The sequence below is a fragment of the Natrix helvetica genome (assembly GCF_964273705.1).
Source record: "Natrix helvetica genome assembly, chromosome: 2".
Lineage (NCBI taxonomy): Eukaryota > Metazoa > Chordata > Lepidosauria > Squamata > Natricidae > Natrix > Natrix helvetica.
In genome coordinates this window covers 222,642,919-222,667,777 of record NC_138552.1, presented here as the reverse complement: position 1 = coordinate 222,667,777, position 24,859 = coordinate 222,642,919, and the positions used below count along the sequence as shown (strand labels likewise).

At 36.3% G+C, this 24,859-nt stretch overlaps 2 protein-coding genes across 13 annotated transcripts in view; one reads left to right on the top strand and one right to left on the bottom strand.

The window, feature by feature from the left end:
* The window catches only part of GREM2 (gremlin 2, DAN family BMP antagonist), a 36,640-nt gene extending 33,247 nt beyond the window's left edge, over positions 1-3,393 (top strand). For all 5 annotated transcript variants that reach the window (XM_081942769.1, XM_081942770.1, XM_081942772.1 and 2 more), the window contains one exon: positions 643-3,393. In XM_081942769.1, coding sequence (XP_081798895.1) covers positions 643-1,150 — 508 coding nt within the window. In that variant the 3' untranslated portion in view covers positions 1,151-3,393. The remainder of the gene's footprint in view (positions 1-642) is intronic.
* Positions 3,394-6,453: 3,060 nt separating this feature from the next.
* Positions 6,454-24,859, bottom strand: part of FMN2 (formin 2) — a 199,895-nt gene continuing 181,489 nt past the window's right edge. For 7 of the 8 annotated variants that reach the window (XM_081941726.1, XM_081941730.1, XM_081941727.1 and 4 more), the window contains exons 18-20: positions 23,288-23,437; positions 8,943-9,024; positions 6,454-8,263 (exon numbers count right to left, since the gene is read on the bottom strand). In XM_081941726.1, coding sequence (XP_081797852.1) covers positions 8,237-8,263; positions 8,943-9,024; positions 23,288-23,437 — 259 coding nt within the window. In that variant the 3' untranslated portion in view covers positions 6,454-8,236. Of the gene's footprint in view, positions 8,264-8,942; positions 9,025-23,287; positions 23,438-24,859 lie in introns of those variants that run through there. The other variant, XR_014174411.1, reaches the window with a different exon arrangement.

Here is a 24,859-nt window from a genome sequence, read left to right as displayed (position 1 = left end):
AAAAATTATCATATGTATTTCTCTTCTTCCCGGTTCCTAAGACATATTTTCACCAATGTGCTCTTAGGCCCCAAAGTAGGCCATGGAACAATTTGAAAATAATTCAGAAAAAAGTGCCATGGAGAAGATAGGAACACTTTCTGCAGCTCTTTAAAGCAGCTGTGTCTCTTCCTGGGACTTCAAAACTTTCCTTATCATTGATAGACAATCCCAGGGGGAAAAAATTGAGCAATTAAAAAAAGGTTCATATGGGTTCTGTGTTCATGTCCCGTTCCGTGCTCAATAATATTCTTATGGAATTGAATCCTATTGTTTGCCTCCAGAATGAAAAAATAAATTTTGGATTGAAGCAAGAGTCCTCTAAAACAGATTCTGGACCGCCCCAAAGATATATTAGTGATGCTGTTAATGAAGTCAAGTCAGTTGTTTTTCTTTTTTTTTAAAAAAAAAGTCCTAAAAAATACTATTCTGCTCTTCCATTTTCAATTGCTTATTTATTTCAGAGTTATTTCCTAAAAATACTTTGAGGGTGCAGAATAAGACTTGCAGAATTAGAATGCTTAGAATGATACACTTTGATATGATATCTTGACTGTTTTCTAGAAGGTTAACATCTATCCTTGTTTTGGTATCTTATTGCAGGATGATCTGGAAACTTGCTTTATCATTGTTTCTCATGTCCACTCTGGTTCAAGTGATAGAACCCAGGAAAAATCGTCCTGCGGGAGCCATCCCTTCCCCTTACAAAGGCAGCAGAAGTAATAACTCTGACCGGCGGCTGCATCTGAACAAAGAAGTGCTGGCTTCCAGCCAGGAGGCTTTGGTGGTTACAGAGAGGAAATATCTGAAAAGTGATTGGTGCAAAACCCAGCCCTTACGGCAGACTGTCAGTGAGGAGGGCTGCCTTAGCCGCACAATTATAAACCGCTTCTGCTATGGCCAGTGCAACTCCTTCTATATCCCCCGACATGTAAAAAAAGAGGAAGAGTCTTTCCAATCGTGTGCCTTTTGCAAGCCTCAGAAGGTCACCTCCTTCACAGTGGAGCTAGAGTGCCCTGAACTGGACCCACCTTTTCGACTTAAGAAGATCCAGAAAGTCAAGCAATGCCGATGTATGTCAGTGAGCCTGAGCGGTGCAGGCAAACAATAAAAGTGAGAATTGGCAGCTGACTCTGCCTTCAACCCTTTCTTCAGACACGAAACGGGTTGACTGTTTTTTCCTTGGCTCATTTTGGAAACATTTTTACAGCAGCATCCTTTGCTTTGTTTGCCTACTGGAAATAAAGGCTGCTATCAGCTGATCAAAACATGCCATCCTTATTACCTAAACAGCTCTTTGACCACTGGGTTTGCCACTGAATGAGAAGCCACTGTCTGATGTGGAAGTGAACATTTTGGGGACCAGTGATATAAATCCAGTAATTAACTCTTCCTTCCACTGTGTGGAAATTGTTTTTGCTTTCACTTAACGCTTTTGGATGAAAAATGGCTGGATGAAGTATTTGTCATTTTCCTATCTCATTTTGGTTTATTTCTGACTACTTAATCCTGTCTTCCACGGGATGGATATAGCTAGGAACGGCAAAGGGAAGCAGTGATCTGTCTTGATCGATAAGACTTGTGTGCCTTTTAAACAGCCTTATCTTCCATGGATATATATCATCTTGCACTTTCCAATGAAAAGGCTGATGTGGATTTATACCTATTTTCAACTAAATTGTCTCAAGTACAGAGTGCTACAGCAATGTCTCATTTGTCACGTTACCGCAAATAATTGTTAAAACTTTTTAATGTAGACATAAGCATGTATAATTTGTGAAAAGACTCAATATTTGAAGGGTTGAGATAAATCTTCAATATGAGAGCAGATTATCCGTCGCAGCCCACAGGATTTTGCTAGTGTTCATTTTCCTTCCCTAGACTTACTTTTGTGAATTTATCTCCATCTATTTTGAGTGACTTACATTTGTGAAGGAAAGCAATATTGTGTTTGATCTATAGCAATACCATAGCGCAAAGCAAGCAACATGGTGTGTTTTTTCTTTCAATTAACCCCTGTTTCCTTTATACAAAATTGCATCTACGTAGGATAAAATTTAAATATGAAAACTTGATAAACCCAATTAATACAAGGCTGAATTTTAGGGTTTTGCATGTTCCAGAAGTTACCATTGAAATTCCTTTGAAAATTTCTGGGTAATTCTGATGGTGACCCCATTGCATGGCTTGAAGTTTGCATTTGTGATAAGTATAGCCAAAATACTCAAATGTTCAAATACATTTTTTGCTATTAGTTTCCTCCTGATTTGATTAGAAAGGGTTGAACAAAGCTGCAAATTAATGCCACCTCAAGGTTTCAATAGCATAGTTCTCTTTTTATGCTAGACACTTTGAGAGGTTTGGAGTGATTGATCTCCATTAGGCTTGTCAATGATGGGAATTGGCACAGGAAGAGGGGATTGGGTAAGTATGTGGGCCTTAGAATTCAATCCCTTGATGTTACATAAGAACAATATCATGCTTAGAAAAGTTCAGTAAAGAAGAATGGGGCTTGCTTTGGTGGTTTCAATGATCATAACTTATGATTTCTATCAAAGATATTAGGGAAGAGCTAGTTATATAGCTATATATTTATGTACAAGCTTGCTGCCCAAGAACACTGCTTATTGGAGAAACAGAACATTTGGTTCTTATTGTTAGGACTTGGTAAAAAATTGTTCAAGCAGTAATGTAGGATGATTATTTAGAGGGAGCTCTTTACCAGCCTGTTACAAACAAACCAGATCTGTTATGATAGGGGAATGCTTTTCGGATTGTTTTATAAGAGTTGAGTTAATGTTGTAATAGTTCATACTATTTAAATTTTGTTTTATAAACGAAAATGAAGTGGAATAAATATTATAAATATAACAATTATTTTTAGGCGTATTATTGTTAAATTATAGAAAAAAGCTACTCTAGAGATATATGGAAATCATGTATATTTGTTTCATGTATATATTCGTAGAGCTTAAGTTTAACCTTTGTTAGGTTAGGGCGTTTTCTTCATCCACTTAATTTAAATATGAAATAATTAAAATATAGAGCCATTATAGAATATTTCAGTTAAAAGCAGCATATGTGTAGCTGAAAAATAACCAGTGAAAACTATCACTCTGATATTGTATGTATGGAAACTGTGAATGTAATAGACACACATTAATTTCCAATTTTCTGTTATATCACAGACAGAGAACTTTTAATTCTCCAGTTTTATTGCATGTCATCAACCCCAAAGATACGGCTGTAGTTGAGCAGTATATCAAAAATTAAAGGTCCCGTGTCAATGCAATGTATGTTATGTATAATATATATAAAACCTCAATTCTTAAATAAACTGGGTTTATTGATTGATGTTTTGGAATGGATGAAAATGAATTTAAGAGTGTCATGATTGTTCTACTCCAAAGGAATAGTTGTAGATACACAAACTTCAACGTAACATTAACATAACACCTAGTTAACATTACTGTATTCTTTTGATAAGCAGTTGGAGCTGTTGTCATATGAAAGTATTTTAATGGAAATAAATGAAGGAAACCTTTCATTACAACTGTACTAAAATTTGGCTACCGAATTTTCTTTCTAACAGCTATGTTCCTTATTGCAACTTTCTATATTCTTTTTAGTGAAAGGTATAGGACTAGGTATCAAAGCAGTATTATCCTAAACATGATATGGAACAATAAATTAGTGACCATTGGAATAGATTTCTGTTCTGGGATCAAAATTAAACATGTCAAAAAAAATGAACAAGGATATTCTGTCAATATTGGTAACACAGAAGTGGTCTAATTCAGCAAATCAATAATGTTCAGCGCCATATAAAGGAATTTTATAAGGTTCTCTTACATGGAAGTGTAGATGTGTGAAGTTTTTCTTCTATAGAAGCAGCACTGAACTGGATCCCATTTTAGTTCTAGTGATCCATTGAAATCAGCAATTCACCTTCGTTATTACCAGAGTCATCATTCAAATTAGGCAACAGCCATTCCTGATCTCAACAGCTTTTTCTTTTTAGCTCTTCTGCCTTTGCTTGGCAGAGGTCCTGAATGTTGCCAAGTAAGGAACTGGATTAGCCTAATTCCTAGTTCTAATGGGTTATTATCAATAGTAGCCATGACTATAGACAAGGCAGCAAGCAGGGTTATAAACAGACCAACATATACCTACTATTGGGAATCATGAGTTCTTCATTTAACCTGACCTACAATAGCTAGACTGGCAATACACATTCCTAAGCAAAACTTGAGCTCATTGATTAAATTAAATTAGCTTGGTTAAATTTGAATCAAAGCCACTTTATGTTCTTCCCAAACCACTACAAACCCCTGTATTCTTGTTGCATGGTATTCTTTTTTCAACTTTATAGCAAAACATCTTGCACTGAATTGTTAAGGAACTACTATTTCCACTTTCTCCAAGTTTGGATCTTTTCCAGTATTACAATGCTTCCTATGGTTACAAATAACATGGTCTTTGGAATTGTAATGATGGGAACCACATAAATTAATGCAGAAAGATAAAGAAATCTGAGCTACTGGCTATAATGCTATTCAGTATGATATAAAGCTTACAGATAGATAAAACCATTTTTCTTGCTAATTCAAAGCTAATATTTTAAGACATTAGCCTGCCATCTGGTGGTAGATAGATTAATCCATCAGTTATAAATTGTCATATTTACAGATAATAGCAAAAAAAAGATAACCAAGTTTCATGTCTTGGGTAGGCTTTCAAGATTGGCAGTACAAGATTGCCAATCTTGTAGTGTAAGATATTCTTACAATAACCCCATTCTGAATTTTCAGTAGATAGTTTGGAATAAGAACCTGGAAACGAAGAGTTATTTGCAAACATAGGAATATATTGTAAATTACACATCCCAGACTAGTGACAATAAAACCATCATCTCTAATTGTCTATCAAGATTCCAAGTCATGGTTGTCCCAAAGGTGCTTTTTAAAAGGCAATTGGGCTTTCTTTGTTCTGCTTCTCATCCAAGAAGCTTCTTCAGTTCTGGCAGTTCTTCAGTCAGAACTGAAGAAGCTTCTTGGAAGACAAGCGTAATGTCTTCAAGCAAATCAAAGGAAATCCAGTTGCCTTTTGAAAAAGCACCTTTGGGATGATAATCTTTAATTAATTGTTAACCTCAATCTATTGCTTCTTTTCCTGGCACCATACATAGCTGTGGTGAGATAAGAAAGTAATATGATATAGTTAGCCTTTAAAGCAACCAACTAAGAAAACCAAAGCATGAATTGCATTCGTTTGAAGAAAGGATGAATGTCATATGATGGCATTTTTTAAAAAATAAGCCATGTTACACAAATTACTTGTAATCAATCAACAAAAGCAGAAGAGGATGCTATTTTGCACTGTAATGCTTGTTTAGAGGTTTTCTGGCAAACTTAGTTAAATCCTACTGGCACCCGTGTTTCATTAATGGGTGGGACTAAAGACAAAATGGATGCAGTTCTTACATCTGTCCAAAACTAACAATGACAATACTGTTCCAGGCATACTGCTAACAACTTCTTATACCAATTTCAATCTAGGAAATGGGATTAAGTAGATGCCAATAATCCACAGCAGGAGGCATTTCCTGAATGGGGAATTGTTGAGAGAAATAAGGTATGGTCAGAGTAATCCAGAGGAAGAGACCTAGAGGTGAAGTGGGTAAAGTGCAGTATTGCAGGCAAACTCTGACCACAGCTTGGAGTTCAATCATGAAAGGGCTCAAGGTTGACTCAGCTTTCCACCCTTCTGGGCTTGTTAAAATGAGGGCCCAGATTGTTGGGGGCAATATGCAAATAATGTGTCTGCACTGTAAATTATAAAGAGTGCTATAAAGCATTCTGATAAGACATATAAATCTAAATGCTATTGTTGCTAGAGGAATTTCCCCTCCTTTAAATCGGAATAGGTTGAGAACAATATGGCAAATGGAGCCCTGGTGGCAGTGGTTAGAATGGAGTATGCAGGCTAACTCTGCTGATTGCCAAGAGTTCGATCCTGACCGACTCAAAGTTGACTCAGCCTTCCATTCTTCTGAGATCATTAAAATGAGGACCCAGATTGCTGGGGGCAATATGCTTACTCTGTAAACCACTTAGAGGGCTGTAAAGCACTATGAAGCAGTATATAAGTCTAACTGCTATTGCTAAGTGCTAAACTGAGCCAGAAAGCATGCCTCAGTTTGTATAGCTCTTTTCTGATTCTTCCCTTGGTGCTGACTTTAATCTTGTTTTAGATTATATTGTACATTTCTCAATTCTCATTTCTCTTCCTTCTTCTCAGAGGAAGTTTTCATTTTGCTTAATAAAAAATCTACTTTTTTTCAATCAGAGTGATTGTTGATAATCTCAGAGCAACAAAAACTGAAGTACTATATGCATAATACAACACTGATGTCATTATTTCTTTTATTTTTCATATAAATTAACATTCTAAAAAAAATTGGAATAGAAACACTAAATACAATATTGCACATAGCGATCTTTGTTAAGTGTAGCATTATTCAGTTTAGAATGGCAATATACACACAGTAGACACTGAAGGGAACAGGAAATCTACAAAACAGAAACATGCTTCAATGTTTTTAAATGCATTTAAATGAAAAAAAATGCAGAAACAGCAAAAGACTATAAATTACATAAATACAAACATGAGTTTTAATCAGTGCTATTAAAATATGTTTTACTTCTTTAATTGCTTTTGATAGGTCTTTTTGTAACAATCTTCTCTTTTCCCTTTCCCAAAGAAATAATCTTATTCCTGATGCTTTTGGATCATATAATAACAGTTTTGGGGCTATCCTGAAAGATGATAACAGTTTCAAGCTGATTATGTAACAGGAAATCATTTCCCAGTGGAGGAAAAATATATATTTTTCAGTGATTGGTATTTTAAAAATTCAATTCCTGAGGTCATATTTTATGCAGCCCTTATGATTCCTGGAATCATATGTTAATCTCTGGCCAACCAGGTATCATATAGTGGGTTACATGGAGAAAAATAAATATTTCAAAACTTAGAAATTGCATACTCTAGCACCTTCTATGCTAAGAGGCATTGAGATATATACATCGTTTCCCTACTTTTGGCTTTTTTTTTAATCTTTTAAAAAATTGCTCTTAGAAAGTGTGGAGAAAATGTGGTAAACTAGATCTGCCCAATCATTAAATTGTTTTCAGCAGTTGGGACAGAAATATTGCAAAACAATTGCATCTGCTGTACTTTTTGTAATACAAGTACTTAATAAAATGTGAGATCAAACAGAAGTAATAATCTTTGTTTTATCACCAGAAAAACCAAAGCTCTTAATAATCCTTCATAATTTAGAATGAGGAAAGGGAAAGATCTTAAATTCTTTATTTTTTTTAACTCAAGAGTTTGATAGAAAGTCTACCACAAATTTCCTGTTACTCTGCAAACAGTTTCTTCAATGAATATAATATTGAAATACCCGAGATTGTTTGGTATCTACCGAGTGAATCCTGTGCTTAACTGTGATTAGGTTTTCCCCTTTTTGTTTTCATTCCATTCATCAATATCAGCAAATCATGATCAACTTTGTCAATTATAACAATAGCAGGGCTGAATGTCATATTTATGACATATTTTGTCAGGAGGCAATGAAGTAACTTTGGAGATCATGGCTTAGAGTGTAAAAGAAATGCTTTTACCAATTCAGAGTACACTTACAAGGTCAATAGGAAATAGATACAAACAGTTCTTGAGAAGTAATATTCTCCCTAATCTAAATGCAATGTTGTGATGTATTTGCTTTGGAAAAAAAAAAATCCTGCAGGAATGGAACATCTATATGAAGTTAGATGTTTATAAAGTTTTCAGTATGTTTAGGACATACTGAAATACTGCTGCTTACACAGACTACTTTAGTCTTTATTAGTATTTTACCGTATAAATTGCAAAACAATGTTTGGATGAAAAGAATGTGGTATATGGGGTGCCTGTAAGAGAGAGAGAGAGATCAAATAGCTTCCATTACTGGGTATCCATCGTGCAAATCTGTTTATCGGTGAATGTTCATAGTAGTGAGCATAAACAGGAAACAAAATGCAAGAAACTCAAGAAAACAAATGGGCTGAATGGTAATATTTCCTTTCCCCTACCTCCCCAAGGCATGATCAACTTATTGAGTCTGGATACAAAGCCATAAGTCTTTCTTCTTTCATATTTTCATACTTATCTTTGCTTTCTGAAATGAAGGACACAGAACAGAGTGAGCAAGATGCAATTCAGTATTTCATAGCATATTCATAAATACTGAGAAACCTGTTATAGCATCCAAAGGGTATCCCATTATTTTCACAGTCCTGCATCTGTTCAGTAACTTTGATACTGTACAGTATTACTCTGCTTCCTGAAAAATAACTGTGCTACCTTCTTCTATGTATTCTATGTATGCATAAAACACAGCTGAAACATTTATCTCCCAATGGAAAACATTAAAAAGCCCTGCACATCAAAGTGGTTACATCCTTAGTGAATGTGTGTCTGACAATGGATAGTTTAAAAAAAGTAGTTACCAGGGAAATGTCACAGAGTAAGATTTGCTGTTAATAGCCTCAAACAAGACAAAGAACAATGGAGGACAATTTTTCTATAACTCAAAGATCAAAATGCAATTAAATCAGCCTATTTGGATATGAAGTTGAGTTTTCCCCAAGACATAATCTCCAGATGCTTAAAACAAACCATTTATCTTGCACAACAGATCATTTAGAGCTATTTGGTGCTTAGTCTACTGCCATCACCATCACTACTGCCTAAATCTAGTGAGCTGCTTAGATTTATTTTAAGACCTTGCATTCATTTTCCACATCTTGGTTTAATATTTAACATTTTTTATAGATAGTAAGAATAATTATACTTACAATTCCAGAATCATGCTTTTGTTTTATATTGTAAAGTGATTTTCCTTTTTTCTGTCTACATACTTCTTCAGCCTCTTTAAGTCTGCAAAACATAATGTTAATTCATCAAGTCAATAATCCATGCAAAATACAAGACTGTTGTAGGACAAATTCAATATACAAACATCCAGATCATATGCAAAATATAAATGATCAGCACATACCATCAAGGAAATCCTATCGGGCACCAAAAAAACCCAGTGGTTACTGTAGCTGCTCTATGTTAGTGTAAAAATAATTGTCTTAGAATTACCCAGAATAGAAAAAGAGCAGCTACCCAGAAATTGCTTGTTGAAAACTGCAGATACATTGCACAATATGTAATTTCTATAGTTTAAATAAGTAATACCGTAATAATTGGCTAAGTATGTCTTCACGTGGATGTTGGCTAAAAAAGAATCTAGAATGCTCCCAAATGTACTTTTGACTCTTAGAAAATTGGAGAGCAAAAATGAAGTGTTCTACTGATATCCTGCTGAACTTTATTAGATTTATATCCTGCTTTCTTCCAGAAATGTAAACTGTCCCAAAGCATTCCCTTCTCCAATTTCTCCTACAACCACCACCACATGAATAGGAAGAGACAGTGAATGACCTTAAGTCATTGTCACCATGCTTGAAGGTGGACTTTAAGTTGTGTTTTCCTAGTTCTAAATCCAATATATTTGCAGTTATATCACAACTACAAATAGATCTTCCATTGTACTGTATGAGTGTGTTTCTATGTCTCTATAAAGACTCCCTGACTATCCTTAAATCATTTTGGTTTTGAGGTAGAAAAACAAATATATAATGCTTATGCTACTTATTTCATATTTCTCTACTTGTCCTTTTTTCCTTGTTCCTATTACATTTTCAAGCCGAACATTTCTAGAGGAATGAACTTGTACGGTATTTGACAAATAAACCAAGAACTCAAATGTTTTTCGAAAGAGCCTCAACAGCATCTTATGCCACCCATTGAGGCACAAACTCCCAACTCTTGAGTGAAACATTTTATTATCACAAACTCTCAGAATCTGAGAGCTAATGTTTTCACGAAAGGGAGGGTCTTTGGTCTGGCAAGGCCTTACCATTCTTCTCATACAGTGATTTTAGCTCACTCCTTCCGATATGCAGGCAATTTGTTAGCAGTTGTAGGGAAAGAACAGAGCATTTCAGGAGACAGTGTGGCTACACGCTAGCGTTTCTGGAAGCTGTCTGAGGCTTGTTTAGATGGAAAAATCTACAGTCCAATCCAACACATACACAAAGAAACTACTAAAACTTCAGCAAGAAAAGTTATTTCTCTGATTTTTGTTCCGAGGAGATGGTGATGGTGAAATTGGCTATCTGAATAAAAGCATTTATTTGCAAAAGTATTTTCTCTCATTTCTCTTAAAATGTTGACAGAACCCAAAGCCACAAACAATAAAATTAATGAAAATAATCATTGTAGGCTGTGTTGGGAGAGATAACTTAGATGAGGGTTTCCCAGGACCAAACAAGATGCCTTTGGCATGGATGCAAACACAACTTCAATAAATTGTGCATATTTTGATTGTGTTTGCTTTTACCGCAGCACAACCCAGTAGTTAAACCACATTCCTGTTTTTTAAACCCTAATCTATATTGGCTGCAGCAATGGCTGAGGAAAAAAGCCAGGGACATAAAAGCTTGCAGAAGATGCAAGCTTTAGGAGACCTAGTTGATGAATCCTCTTAGCTATAGCAACAACATGTTTGTTCATCTGAAGCCAAGGGAGGCTGATCGGCAAAGGCTAACAGAGGCACAACAGAGTATTGCCTGGGCCTTCAGGACTGTAGTAGAGATATCCCACTCCCAAGATGACAATACTTCTGTTTTTATGGAACATGACAGTCTTGGGAAGGAATCTATCACACGCAGGAAGAAGGAAATGTTCCTTTGAAATAACATTGGGCACAGTCTAAATGTAATTTAACCTTCTAATTTTTTGAAAGGTAGCAATAGGTTATTTGGCGATGATCTCAGAAAGGCTGTGGCCACTTTATTACTAATGGTAAACTTTAGTAATAGTGATATGAAATAATCACTAATTTGAAGTTTTTAAACTCACAAATAGTGCAATCAATATTTCAATATTGTTTTATTTTATGTGTGACATACAAACTATGGAACGTAGGCATAAACTATAACTGATTAAGAAGAATGCAATAATAATTGTCCTGCTGATGCTAAATTCAGAATGCTAAATCAAAAAAGTAAACTCCAGAATTTCCAAGATGATTTCCTTGGAAATGCTAGGTATTAGTCAAGTGGAAAATTGAATAGTTCTATTTTGAGGACAAGATGCCAAGAGTTAGTATTTGGGCTGGCTAAGCATTAAGGGAAATGTTTTGGGACAATCCAATTATGCAGAAGCAGGGGAAGCATCTCTTAATCCAAAATAAAGCCAGATCATTGATACTTAATATAAATGACATAGAGAACATTAAATTGACCCATGAAGAAAAGCCAAGAGGTGATTCAAAATTTCATTTGAATGAAAATATTTCTGGTCAAATTTGGGATAAGGAATGAATGAATATGCACTTGGAAATGTTCACTAGTCCAACAGTCTAAAGATTTAATTGTTTACGACACCTAGACAACAGAGACAAACAGAGCTCATATAATATCTCCCTTAATGTTATTAATGTTAGGCATATCTTCTTCAAGATGAACAGCTAGATATGATTATTGCAAAATAAAAACATAAAAATTACAGAAAACTATTGAAATCAAGGGGATCCCCAAATAAGCTATATGATCTGGGTATAAATCAAAGACACCTACTGGATAGAGGGAAGGAAGCTGTTCTGTCTATCAAAGAGAGGGGTGTATTAAACTAGAAGCTTCAAAAAGTGATAGGTTCTACTTCAGAATCACCGGATTGGATTACAGAAGTAACTGAATGCAGGAGACTGCTATTGCTTCCTAGACCAGGGTCTCCAACCTTGGCAACTTTAAGCCTGGAGGATTTCAACTCCCAGAATTCCCCCAGCCAGCTGGCTGTGGAATTCTGGGAATTGAAGTCCACTAGGCTTAAGTCCACAGGCTGGCTATGGAATTCTGGGAATTGAAGTCCACCAGGCTTAAAGTTGCCAAGGTTGGAGACCTTTGGTTCAGACCAAAGGTAATCAGAATGTTGGGTTCTATTATCCTCACATGAACTTAGCACAGGCATTTGAGAAAGGGACAATATTTCTAGATTTCATACGGCTACATTTAAGAGAATTCTTTGTGATACTGAGAGATACTGAAATACAGACCAGGAATGATAAGTGGCATGGAGAGATTTGGGCAAGACGTACTTCTACATGGTGTAGAAGTAAGGGAAACAGTGACAAGTATGGTTCTGGAAGATGATGAAGCAAAATTACTTTAACATGCAATCTGAACTAGTGGTGACTGGGTCAGGAAAGCTCCTGACATTGTGGTGGATAATGAGAAAAATGAGAGGAACAGCAGAGGTGAATTCTATCAGTACTGATCTGTAAAACAACTGGAACGATCAATACCAGAATATGTATACCTCAAAGGCCTATCCTGTAGATTATAAGCACCCATGCTTTGATAAAAGTTTTAAACCTGAAGTTCTATTTTACGGTGTTAAATATTAAAGAACATTTTTTCTTGTGTGCCAAACTTCACTTTTATGCAACATTTCAGGATCAAGGAAAGGCATTTAGAACTAGCTGTCCCTCCCAGCTTGAAAATAAACCCCCATGCATAAGACTTTCTGTTACTCAAGAGTTGAGGTGAAAATGAAGTCAATATAAATAAGGCACGTTAACTTTTTATACACTCAAATGAAGTAATTGGAAAAATGACAAAACATATCCAGAGGTGGCATGCTGCTAGTTCGCACCGGTTCAGACGAACTGGTAGTGGCGGCGGCACAAGGCTCCACCCACCCACCCAGACTTCATCTGCGCATGTCCAGGCGTGTGCGCACACCCTCTACTGAAGTGAAGAAAATAGAATAACATTACTGGACATATCCCTACAAGCATACTTCATTTTGTGTGCACAGATGTAGGAAGGTAGACAAAGATGTATACGGAACCCATGCCTAGTGCTTAAGAATATCTTTGAAAGTATACATAGCATTAGCACTTAGACGTACAGTATATACCGCTTCATGGTGCTTTACTGCCCTCTCTAAGCTATTTATACAGTCAGAAAGTTGCTCCCAACAATCTGGGTCCTCATTTTACTGACTATGGAAAGATAGAAGGCTGAGTTAACTTTGAGCCACTCTGAATCGAACTCTTGGAAAAGGGCAGAAATAGTCTGCAATACTGCATTTTAGCTACTGCGCCACCACAGCTCTTCAAGCTGCTTTCACAGCCCTCTATTCACAACATGTTCAAATTCTGACTTGAATAAATTCAAACAGATAGCAGAGGATTAACCTGGACAAATAGAATAGTTCCTTGTTTTCATCATAATGAAGTTGTTGGGTTTCTCCCTCCCCCTCTCCATCCCTCTTCTTTACTGTCGGTGCATACAAAATGCTGGTTGTGATTAAGCCTGAAAAGAGCATGCAAGATGAGCAAGATTTAAAAAAAAGGAAAAGAAACCAGACTTCCCTGAAGCAACATTTTATCTTCTTTCTCTACCAAGCACCAGCTGATTGTGGGTTTATCGTGGTAGAAATTCTCCCATCCTTCAACCCAGCCAGGGAAAAAAGACACTTCCCATGCGACTAAGCATTAATAATTTTGTCTGAAGAAATATCTGTGCGAGACAGATTCATTTCCGACTGGCTCCAAGTAGGCCTGGAGCAGATACCTTTACACTTTGCCCGAGTCTAATCATACATGACTAATTTAAACAGACTGGCAAGCCTGGAATGTTTGTGTGCTTGAGAGAAGAAGGTGTCAGAGCAACAAGTCATCTCAGGAAGACTTTAAGGAATAGCTCCCATTCTTTCATTCTTTCTTAACACACACACACACACACACACACACAAGAGAGAGAGAGAGAGGGGGGGGGAGAGAGAGAGAGAGAGAGAGAGAATAAATAAGTCACTTTGACTTTCAATAAACTCAAATGGAATAGTCGGAAAATGAAATGAAATATCCCTACACACATACTTCATTCATCTACACACCAGGGGTGGGTTCCTGCCATTCTAACCTCTTCTGTAGAAGAGGTTCTACAAATCTACAGTGCCGTTTAGAACCAGTTCCAGCTCCCTCCCCCGCCCATCCGCACATCATCAAGATGAAGAGCGAGAGGAGGAATTCTGGGAGTTGAAGTCCACAAGTCTTAAAGCTGTCAAGTTTGAACACCCCTGGGATTTTTTTTCTCTAAAGGGTTAGGGGTGCAAGGGTCTTGTAACTTGACAGCTTTAAGACTTGTGTGCTTCAAATGCCAAAGTTTGTGAGACAACATTTTGGTTGCTAAGCAAGAGCGTTGTTAAGTGAGTTTCACCACATTTTACAAGTTGGCTACGCCCACCCAGTCACATGGCTGGCAAGCCACTCCAACCCAGTCACATGGCTGGAAAGCCACTCCCACAAAGCAGGCCACACCTACAGAAGAGGTTCTAAAAAAATTGAAACCCACCACTGGTGCACACATGTACATAGGTAGACAAAGATGTGTTTCAGTGTGGGTTTCCATTTTGTTTACTACCGGTTTGCTCATGCGTATGCACTTGTGCTTGCGTGCGACGCTTCTGAGCATGCGCAGAAGCATGCGGGTGAGTGGGTGGAGCCTCCTGCTGCCACCACTACCAATTCACCTGACCCGGGCAAAACTGGGAGCAACCCACCTTTGATATGTTTGGAATCCAAGTCTAGTACTTAAGAATATTTTTCAATATTTAAAGCGGCTTACAAAGTCCTTTATTCACAATATTTTCAAATTCTGACTTGAATAATTTCAGACAGATAGCAGAGGGTTAAACCTGCTTTAGTTCCAAAACCCCAGCATGGCATTTATCCATTTATTAATTTAATACTTAAATTCATAAGTATTAAGTTCCCAAGATTTATAGTAGAGATTCCCATTTTCAATGGGTATTTAATATCGGATTTTAAACTAAAATCTTCAAACAGTGTAATTTGCATTTGTAACTTAAAGATTGAGCCAACAGATCTGCAGCACACATTTTTTTATCAATAATATTTCCTTCACTATGATTAACCACAACCAAATTGTTTCATTTTTAAATGCAGCAACCCAGTGGGAAGAATTTAAACTGGCAAACTGGCATGATTTAATTCCCACTCCACACCACCTGACTCCAATCTTGTTCAGAGGGAAGAGAGCTGCTTATAAATTAATGCAAAGTGCCAGAAGATCAGGTGTCATCTCCGAATTAGTAAAATAATTTGATTCTTGAGTTGGCAACAACCATTATTGGTGGGACTTCGAGGAAGAATATGTCAGCCTCTAGGGATCAGGATCCAGAATGAAGAAATGGGTAAGACATGGAAATTGTAAGCTGTGGAAGGATATTGAGAGAAACAGGTATGTGCACAGAATGGGATGCAAACAACCGATAAGGAAGAAAATACTCACAGAAATTACCTATGCCCAGTTCTCAGCCTTAACAACTTTAGCTACTCATGATTTTGTAGGTACAATCCAAGTATATTGGGGGGGGGGGGGTGTCCTATACCTCCAACCTTTCTGTCTTTTGATTCTCTCAAGAATGAGAATTCCCATGTCTCCAGGTATCTTGTTCCCAAGTCAAATTCATTGACTTCTCTTTGGTGGGTAATTTACTTTGAGAGCACATGCCTCGTGCTACAAGATTTAATGCCCTTCTTTGGAAGTAGCATTGACAGCTTACCGGCATGCTCCTTCCTAGGCAGTGCATAGCTACACAATGCCAGACTTTAAATCGTTCAACAGCAAGCTTTAAATCATCCTGCCGAGTAATCTGTAGGGAGACATACCAGCCTTTCTTCAGAGGGAGATCAATGAGCTGTGGAGACGTATTGGCCAGGAATCTACGCTTTCATCTAGAAGTACAACATGACACACCAGGTGCCAGCTTAACTGTTATTCCTGAAGAAGGGAGCAACTTTTATAGCAAAGCAAGTCCCAGATACGTAATGGGGCTTGATATTTTGGAAGTCGATAGTGGAAAGCATTCGGAGATTTTTGATTCAATCTGTGATAGACTTGGTGAAATGTGATTAATTTGCATTAAATTTAGGAATATATACTTTGGAAAAAATTAATGATTTGCAGACTTTTTATTTTCAGCTTAAAAAAATTAAACTGGACTCTAGTGCAAGATAAGACTAGTTTGTGGATATAGAGAAAGAGAATGTGAGCAAGTGTTATAAAAATATTATGGCCATGTCTTCCCTTTATTTGGTGCAATTATCTTAACAAAGCATAAGTGAGAAGAAAAGGTTTCAGGAAAGAGATTAACAAGATCTTCAATAATGTCTCCATATTACCTTCTTTAAATCTACTGTCATGACTAAAGATACTTGTGCTTTTATCAGCTTTGATTAATCTAATTGCAAATGTTTGGGGAGAGGTATAACTAGCCCAAGTAATCCATGCTAAATCTGGATAATCACAACATACTGTACATATGACTACTCCTGTAGATAAATCAAATGAATCAACTGGTACAAATCAGTTATCTCACTTTTGGCTGGTATAAAATGGTTTGTACACATTCCAAATTTAAAACAATTTCACTGACCGTTTGGAGACAAAACTATCTAATCAGACTGGGATCAGACGGAAATGGGATGCCAAAAATTTAACTCAACTAAGCATTACCTGTTTGAATATCTTGCCAAAAAGGAATCATTACTATGCTCTCTGGGATCCAGACAGAGGCTGTACAATGAGTTCCCAGAAGATTTTCTACAAATTGAATATGTAATTTAAGGAATGTATACTGCTAGGCTAGACACTGCTCTGATTGCCTTCATAGCAACTATGTCTGGGATGATTTAGATCAGGGATGTCAAACTCATGTTGTCACGGCAGCGTCATGTGATATATGGGACTTTCCCCCCTTCGCTAAACTGGGTGTGGCCAGTGCGTAATGCATCTGGCCCAGGGGCGGGAAATTTGACAGCCCTGATTTAGACCCTAAATATCTGAAACAGTGCTATTTTCATAGTTGCCATAGTTGGATTATATTAGTATTGAGGCTAGGCAGAAATATGTTTGTTTATCAAAAAAATATTACCATATATATATGTATATGAATTTAGAGACTGTCCATTTCACTTACAGAGTGACTCTGCATTTAAAGTAAGATATTCCTGACAAATAATAATTTAGCCTTATTGATCTCATTTAATAACTGAAAGGCTACTGCTTCTCTAGACATGTGACTCCATGGGTAAGCTACAGTATATTTTGGAGTTTCGGTAGCAAGATCAACATTCAATTGGAATCAGTTTTTTTGTAATTTAAGCCCATCATTCTGGCACCTTTGATCTAAAACAACAATATACAAATCCTGGCATTCTCTTTGCTGATAACAGTGTTATCATAACATTCTTTGGTATTTTTTCCCCTCAGCATAAATATGCAGGTCTTTTCAATTACTTTTCCAAAAACTTAGTTTCTACTTCCTTGATAAACCTTTGGCCTTTCCTTGATCTCATACTTTTTTTAGCTTGGGTGATCAGAAGGGGACACCATACTTGAAATGGATCTTGACCAGTACAGAATAGATTAGAACCACTACTTCCCATAATTTGAATGCCATATTTCTATTGATTTCTTCAGTGCTTAGGATGGAATTCATCTAACTCCGTAGACTTGAACTCATTGAAAATAAATATTTCCTGACCATGCCTCCATCAACCTGGCTGTTCAACTTTATCCTTTCAAATTTTCTATTAGAATACATGGCCATTTTTTGGAGAAGACTGAGTGAAAAATAGGAATAGGGCGATCTATCCTTTTCCATATTACTTGCTGGGCTAGCATATTGACATTTTCACTAAACAGGTTCTTTTTCTTTGTTTCTGAACATATCTGAAAAAGCCCTTGTAGCTGTCCTTCACCCAGTCTAGGACATTTTGAAGTTTATCATTTATAGTTCCAACTTTTGTATAATTTTCCTTGAAGACAGCCTTATTCTTTTGAAATTTCAGATCATCACTAAAAACTCTTCAGTCAACCACACTTCTTTTGATGCTTTTCTGTTTTTCTCTTGCACAGGCATTACTTAGTATAGTTCCTCCTTTCTTAGTGTCTATGGAGATTCTCAGTCATCCAGATCACAGTTGTCCCAAAGGTGCTTTTTCAAGAGGCAATTGGGCTTTCTTGTTTTACTTTGAAGACCTTTCACTTCTAATCCAAGAAGCTTCTTCAGCTCTGAAGTTTTTTTAAAAAAACAAGTCCAGTTTCCTCTTGAAAAAGCACCTTTAGGCCTCCTTTCTTAGGAATTTCTAATCCTTACAGTTCTTTTTCCCACTAGTTTTTCCTTGTCATAGAATCCTACTTAGCATTATTCTGTATTTATTAAAATCTACTTCCAGTCCAAGCTATGTATCTGTTAAATTTTAGTTTCTATTTCAACTCAGACACATTTTTATTACAATCAGTTCCCTCCAGTGGAACATTTTTGCTACTTCTCTTTCATTAACTAAACATTCATTATATATTAGCATTAAGTCGTGGATAGTTTCATTTTGGTATCTTCCTTCAGTAATTTTTCAGCAAGATAAGTCTGAATATTCTGGTATGACAGCACTTTCTAATCTGTCTCCCAATGGTTGTCATAATTACTTATTTTGACTCCTTTGAAAGATCTGCAAAATGCTTTCTGAAAGTATTTAAAACGATTCTAATTAATGTTTTAAAACTGCATCTTCTGTACTGTTAATATATTTGTGTTAAGCCATCCTACACTAATTTTTTTTTAAAAAAACAATAATTTGCTATGTATGTGGCATAAGGCATAAAAATAAATACAGAAGTCTCAGTCAGAAGACAATTGTAGACTGCTGTTATGACACAAACAAACAAACAAAAACTAGAAACCTTTATAGGAAATTCTGCAAAATGTGTTATTTGGGTTCCTAAGGAATGATCTGTATTAGTGCAATATTCTGTCCACAAAATGTCTTGTGTTCCCAGCACTTTAGTTAGAATCTTCACCTCTGTTTTCTAAATCTTCTGCTGTAGCAGAGATAACAGTTATTAGTACTGAGAAAGTGCAAGGCCATATGCTTCTTCTGTTACAAAGAAAAATGTGATCATGCAGTTGCTTCTTTGCCAGTGCCCCTCTTCCAGAGTCCTAAGAGATGCTGTTCATTTCAGGAATAAAATCTTTCTCTTTCAATTCACACCCTGCCTAAAACACAAGAGAAATGGTAGAGGATAAAGGGGTTAGGAAACCTTGGAATGAGCAATTAAGATTCCTGCCATCAAGTCAGAAGGATAAGTTGTTCTCTCTTAGCCAAAAGTGAAGAATAATGATGACTACTAAAGGAACAGAGTGCAGTCACACTCCATTGCTGTCAATGTTGAGCTAAGTAAACCTTTGGATACCCTCATGTATTATGAATGACTGGAATGTAAGCCATTGTTCATGCAAGCAATATCTGGTTACTCAAAGATTCAGCGCATACCACTCTGAATTGCGTTTTTTTTAAAAAGACCCCTGCATTTAAAATAAAATTCTGGAAAAAGAGGAAAAGGTCAAAGGTTCCAGAGCAAACTTAAAATACAGACAGCAGGTGCAACATTCAGATATGATGTCAATGAGAAAATGCACATGCTTTGCTAAAAACTAGCTTGAGATTCTCCTGAATCTGAATACAATCATCATATTGATACTGTGAAATAAAGCTTCAAGGTTTGGCTTTAATAAAAATTCATGTCATTAATTTTTTGCTTCTATTTCTGGGATGAAATGTAATAAAAGGTAAATGTTCCCCATGCACTTGCATGCTTGTCATTGCTGATTCTAGGGGGGGGGGTGCTCATCTCCGTTTCAAAGCTGAAGACCCAGCGCTGTCCAAAGATGTCTCCATGGTCATGTGGCTGGCATGACTAAATGCCAAAGGCGCACGGAACGTGGTCCCTATTTTTCTACTTGCATTTTTTACGTGCTTTCAAACTGCTAGGTTGGCAGAAGCTGGGACAAGTAACGCAAGCTCACTCCATTATGCAGCGGTAGGAATTTGAGCCGCCAAACTGCCAACTTTCCTGATCAACTAGCTACGCATCTTAGCCACTGAGCCTCTGATCCCCTGTATTTAATATAATATAATACATACATTACATTACATAAAAACACACATTACAATACATATGTCAGTAGAATGTATTACATGAAATACAATACATACTACTAAAGGAATTGGAAACAATTCTCTCTCTCTCTCTCTCTCTCTCTCTCTCTCTCTCTCTCTCACACACACACACACACACACACACACACACACAGGGACATACAGTAGTAGATGTCAGCCTATTTGGAGAAGCAGACTAAAGAAACCAATAACATAGCAATAAGGGCTACTTTTATTGTAACAGCTACAGTTACAGAATCTTGTAAATCTGAATGTGATTCTTTCACTCCCTCACTTTACCTTCATCTGAGCTGGGGGGAGATCTGACTGAAGAAATTGGTTTCTTGAAATGAGCTCAAGACCCAATTTTCCTCTTGTCCTAGAAGGCTTTTCCCTATTCCCTCTATACTAGAATAACGGGAAATATCAAAATAACGATAGGTTAGAAAATCAAGTAAAATAGGTACTAAAGATCCATCTACCTTGGTTCCCACAAAACACTTCTATTAATGGATTGTAGGAATTGAAAGTATCTGGAGGGCATCAGGCTGGTTTAATCATCTTTGCCAGATACTCTCAAAACTTTTTGTTAACAATTTTCTGTGGCCAATAACTTTTCACTGATTTCCAATTAATATGAGCCATATTGTTCCTTTATAGCTTCATCTTTGGTATAAATAAAATGTCATTGTTGTAGTTTTATAAGCCATAAGAAACTTTTATAAACCATAAGGTAGAATATGGTAGAAAAACTGAAGATAATACACCTTGAAATGAGGAGTCTATATTCTTCTGAATTCAAAATAGCACTGTCAATGAAAATAATACACAAACACCTTAAGTGGAAATAGTATGACGGCATGTCTTGAGACAAATAATTCAGAGCTACAACAGATACATGAACATTAACCTCTTTCACATCTATTGTTTTGAATTACTTGTGTTGGGGCCGCAAAAGATAAATTGCGATAGCCTGGGAGATCTGAGTGATTTGCAAAGGTTTTCAGTTCCTAATTATTTTAATAATAATGACTGACCTTCCTCCTCCAAACTGTTCTGCTCCAATGATAAAAGTTTTGGTGAGAGCAACTGGAGTTGAATTTAGACATACAGCAACTGAAAAGCTTTGTTTTAGTTTTGCTAATCCGAAATATATTTTGGATTTGGGATTCTTTAAATCTCAGAGGATGTCCTTTACTAAGTCAGCATCAATGAACCCCATGATTCTTAGTATAAAAACAAAATAATTATCATCAGCTTACTTATGTCTTATGCTGTTAAGGAAATGAACTGAGCAACAGCTGCAAATCACCTGGAGTGCTGTCCGGGAATGGTTGGTGCTGATGCATTCAGGCAGCAGAACTGATGCTTCATATTCTTTGCCTATCTATTCCCACTGTTCAAAAATAGAAAGAGGCGGCTCCTTCCTTTGACAGTGAATTAATAAAACGTTTAGTAGTAACACTTAGGAGGGCTTATTCAACCCTAAAAGGGTTAAGTCTTTCTGTTTAAAAAAAAAGATTAAACTGGAAATATTTATCCAAGGATTCGTTTTTAAATGTGATGAACTAGGTCTTTTCAACTTAAAAATATTCCTGGCCATTTAAAGAGTATTTTGAATCACTTAGGGAGAGCATGGTTGACTTCTCTGCCTTAACAATAAGTACATGAACACTGAGATAACTGTAGCCTTCAATAGTTGAGCACAATACTTGAGTAAGTCTTAAGTGAGTTGCAAACTTCAATTATCAAAAAGGAATTGATCACTTCAATAAAAGAAAAAATCCACTAACAGATAAACTAATGCAAAATGCACAGGCTTCAGCAGCATAACTTTATTTCATGACACAGACTTGGCCATTTTATATCTGGTGCTCTGTAGTACAAACTAGACTGTGTAGCAAATAGACACTGCTTAAGAGGAGAAGACCATATGTGCCCCTCGACTTTTGGTATGGTTTCCAGCCTTCTCCTCCTCCTCCTGCTGCTCAACTTTTACTAATTATACGTTTAAAATAAATATAATAGTTTTAAGATGTATGAGACCGTGTGATAAACTTAGAAAATCTTGGAGAAGACATAGCAAAGAGAGTTTTTAAAATAGACAAATTTGCTCTGGTATTTTCCAGGTATAAACAGTGATGTTTTGGAACCTTATCTTAGGGTAAAATCTTGCCAGGATATTTAGCAGTATTATGCTGTTGTAAGAATTACAACACGTTCTATGGCAGCGTAACAGAGAACATATAAATTAGAGCATGTGTTTTAACAGACAAAGACTCCACTATAATATCTGATAGAGATTTTAGCATAAAAATAATTAGTCTGTAGCAAATCTGCTAGAATTTGAAATGCTTAAGTACACTTTACTATTTTTATAATAACAGACTCTAAAGGGCAGTAAGCCTACTAGCCATTATCGTTTATTTTTATTTTCAGATTTATCTATTGCTTTCTCGAGTTACAGCCAAGATTGTCTGTCTGTGAACAATCACAATACAGGTAGTCCTTGACTTACAGCAGTTCATTTAGTGACCATTCAAAGTTAAAATGGCACTGAAAAAAGCGACTTATGACCATTTTGCACACTTACAGCCATTGTAGTATCTCCATAGTCACATGGTCAAAATTAAGATCCTTGGCAACTGACTCATATTTATGATAGTAGCAGTGTCCCTAGGTCATATGACCACCTTTTGCAACTGGTTCATATTTATGACTGCTGCAGTGTCCCTAGGTCATGTGATCAACCTTTTGTGACCTTCTGACAAGCAAAGTCAATGGGGAAGTCAGATTCACTTAAGAATTGTATTACTAATTTAACAACTGCAGTGATTCACGTAATGTTTGTAGCAAAAAACGTTGAAAAATGGGGCAAAATTCACTGAAAAGCTGTCTCACTTAGCAATAGAAAGTTTGGGCTCAGTTGTGATTGTGAGGGCCATGTGCATAAGAAATGCATGAAAAAAGAAAGAAATCTCCTCCCCCCAGTCAGAATATCCAGCCTAAAATTCCCAAAATCTTCTAACAATTTAAAGTTGATTAAACCTTACTTACCTTTCTTGCAAAATAAGTTTATTTTCTTTTTTCCAAAATTCTTTAAAGTCAGAACTGAATTCATGCCATATGCTGAAGAAAGCATTCAAGGAAACCTCCTTTTCACCCATTTTTGGTTTCATACAGAAATATGCTGCAGTCTCCAAAAAGCTATCAAAGGAAACAAAGAGGGCAACTATTTATTTCACATGATTTTATCTGCTTCTCTCATGCAAAGATGATACTTTTTACAAATTACTTGATATTTATCTGGAATACATTCATGACTCCTTCATCTTCATAATCAGCTTTAGGAAAGATAAAGACTGATATTTAGTATCTGCAAGGGATTGTGAAAGTAAAATTGCATTGGACCAGTTTTTAAAACAAAGAAAACCAAGATTGCTATTACCATTCACACATCATAGCAAATCAATCCTTTTACAATGTATGTCATGCTTGCTGTTGTGATTTTTAGGGAAATTTTAATTCATGGCTACAACAAAGACACCACGTATGCTTTTATCTGGTTGCTTGTTCCACCTGATGTTTTTTTTTTAAAAAAAAAACAATTTAAAAACAAACACTGTCACATTGGATAGCAAAGCATCACCGATCAACAAGGTTAGCAATGATGTGTGAGGAAAAATGTTATCCATGCATGGCTGGTTATATTTTGTGCCTATATGCAATATTTGTTGCTTGTATAGAATAGAATTTTTTATTGGCCAAGTGTGATTGGACATACTATCATATTTTTGTGTGTGTTTTTTTGTTTATATATTTGTATATTTGTTGCCTGTGCAAATATGTTAGGTTTTTTTCTCTCTAGGAAAATATTCTGTTGTTAAGGTTGTGGATATGAGTATGAGAAAAGCTCAGATCCCACCTTTCTACTTTTATTCTTGAGTGACCTGTTTTTTTTTAGTGTTATCCATTTATCTTCTAGTCAATGAATTCTTCATTTGTGACAAAGCCACCATGGCAGCCGCTGTTGAGAATGAGCTAGACCCCTTCTTTATGTCAGCTATTTTATGAATGAAAGCACAACATGCCCTTGGCATTCCAAATATGGCCACCAGCCTTAAAAATTGAGGATTGCTGAACAGTTGTATTGTTTTTACGAAAGAAAGATATGCCACAGTGGTGGGCAAAAGGTCCTGCAGTCAAATTAAACCATCCCCAAACATAGCTCTTGAAATAGCTCTTGCTCTAGAAAATTGTATTAAACACAACCTTAAGGAAGACATTTTTCTTCGTTCCTTTTGTTGTAATCTGATAGCTGTCAGATTTACACAGAATAAAGCTTGGTCAAAGGGGGAGCCTTGATTTATTAAGGTGAAAACAACCCTTCTCCCAGACTGAGTCAAACTCATGGGAATGGACAATATTCTAAGTCTTTTCAAAGATACTGCAATCAGAATGCAGTCCCAAAAGGTGCTTTTTTCAAGAGGCAACTGGACTTCCTTGTTTTTCTTTGAAGATGTTTCACTTCTCATCCAAGAAGCTTCTTCAGTGAAACATCTTCAAAGAAAAACAAGAAAGTCCAGTTGCCTCTTGAAAAAAGCACCTTAGGGACAACCATGACCTAGA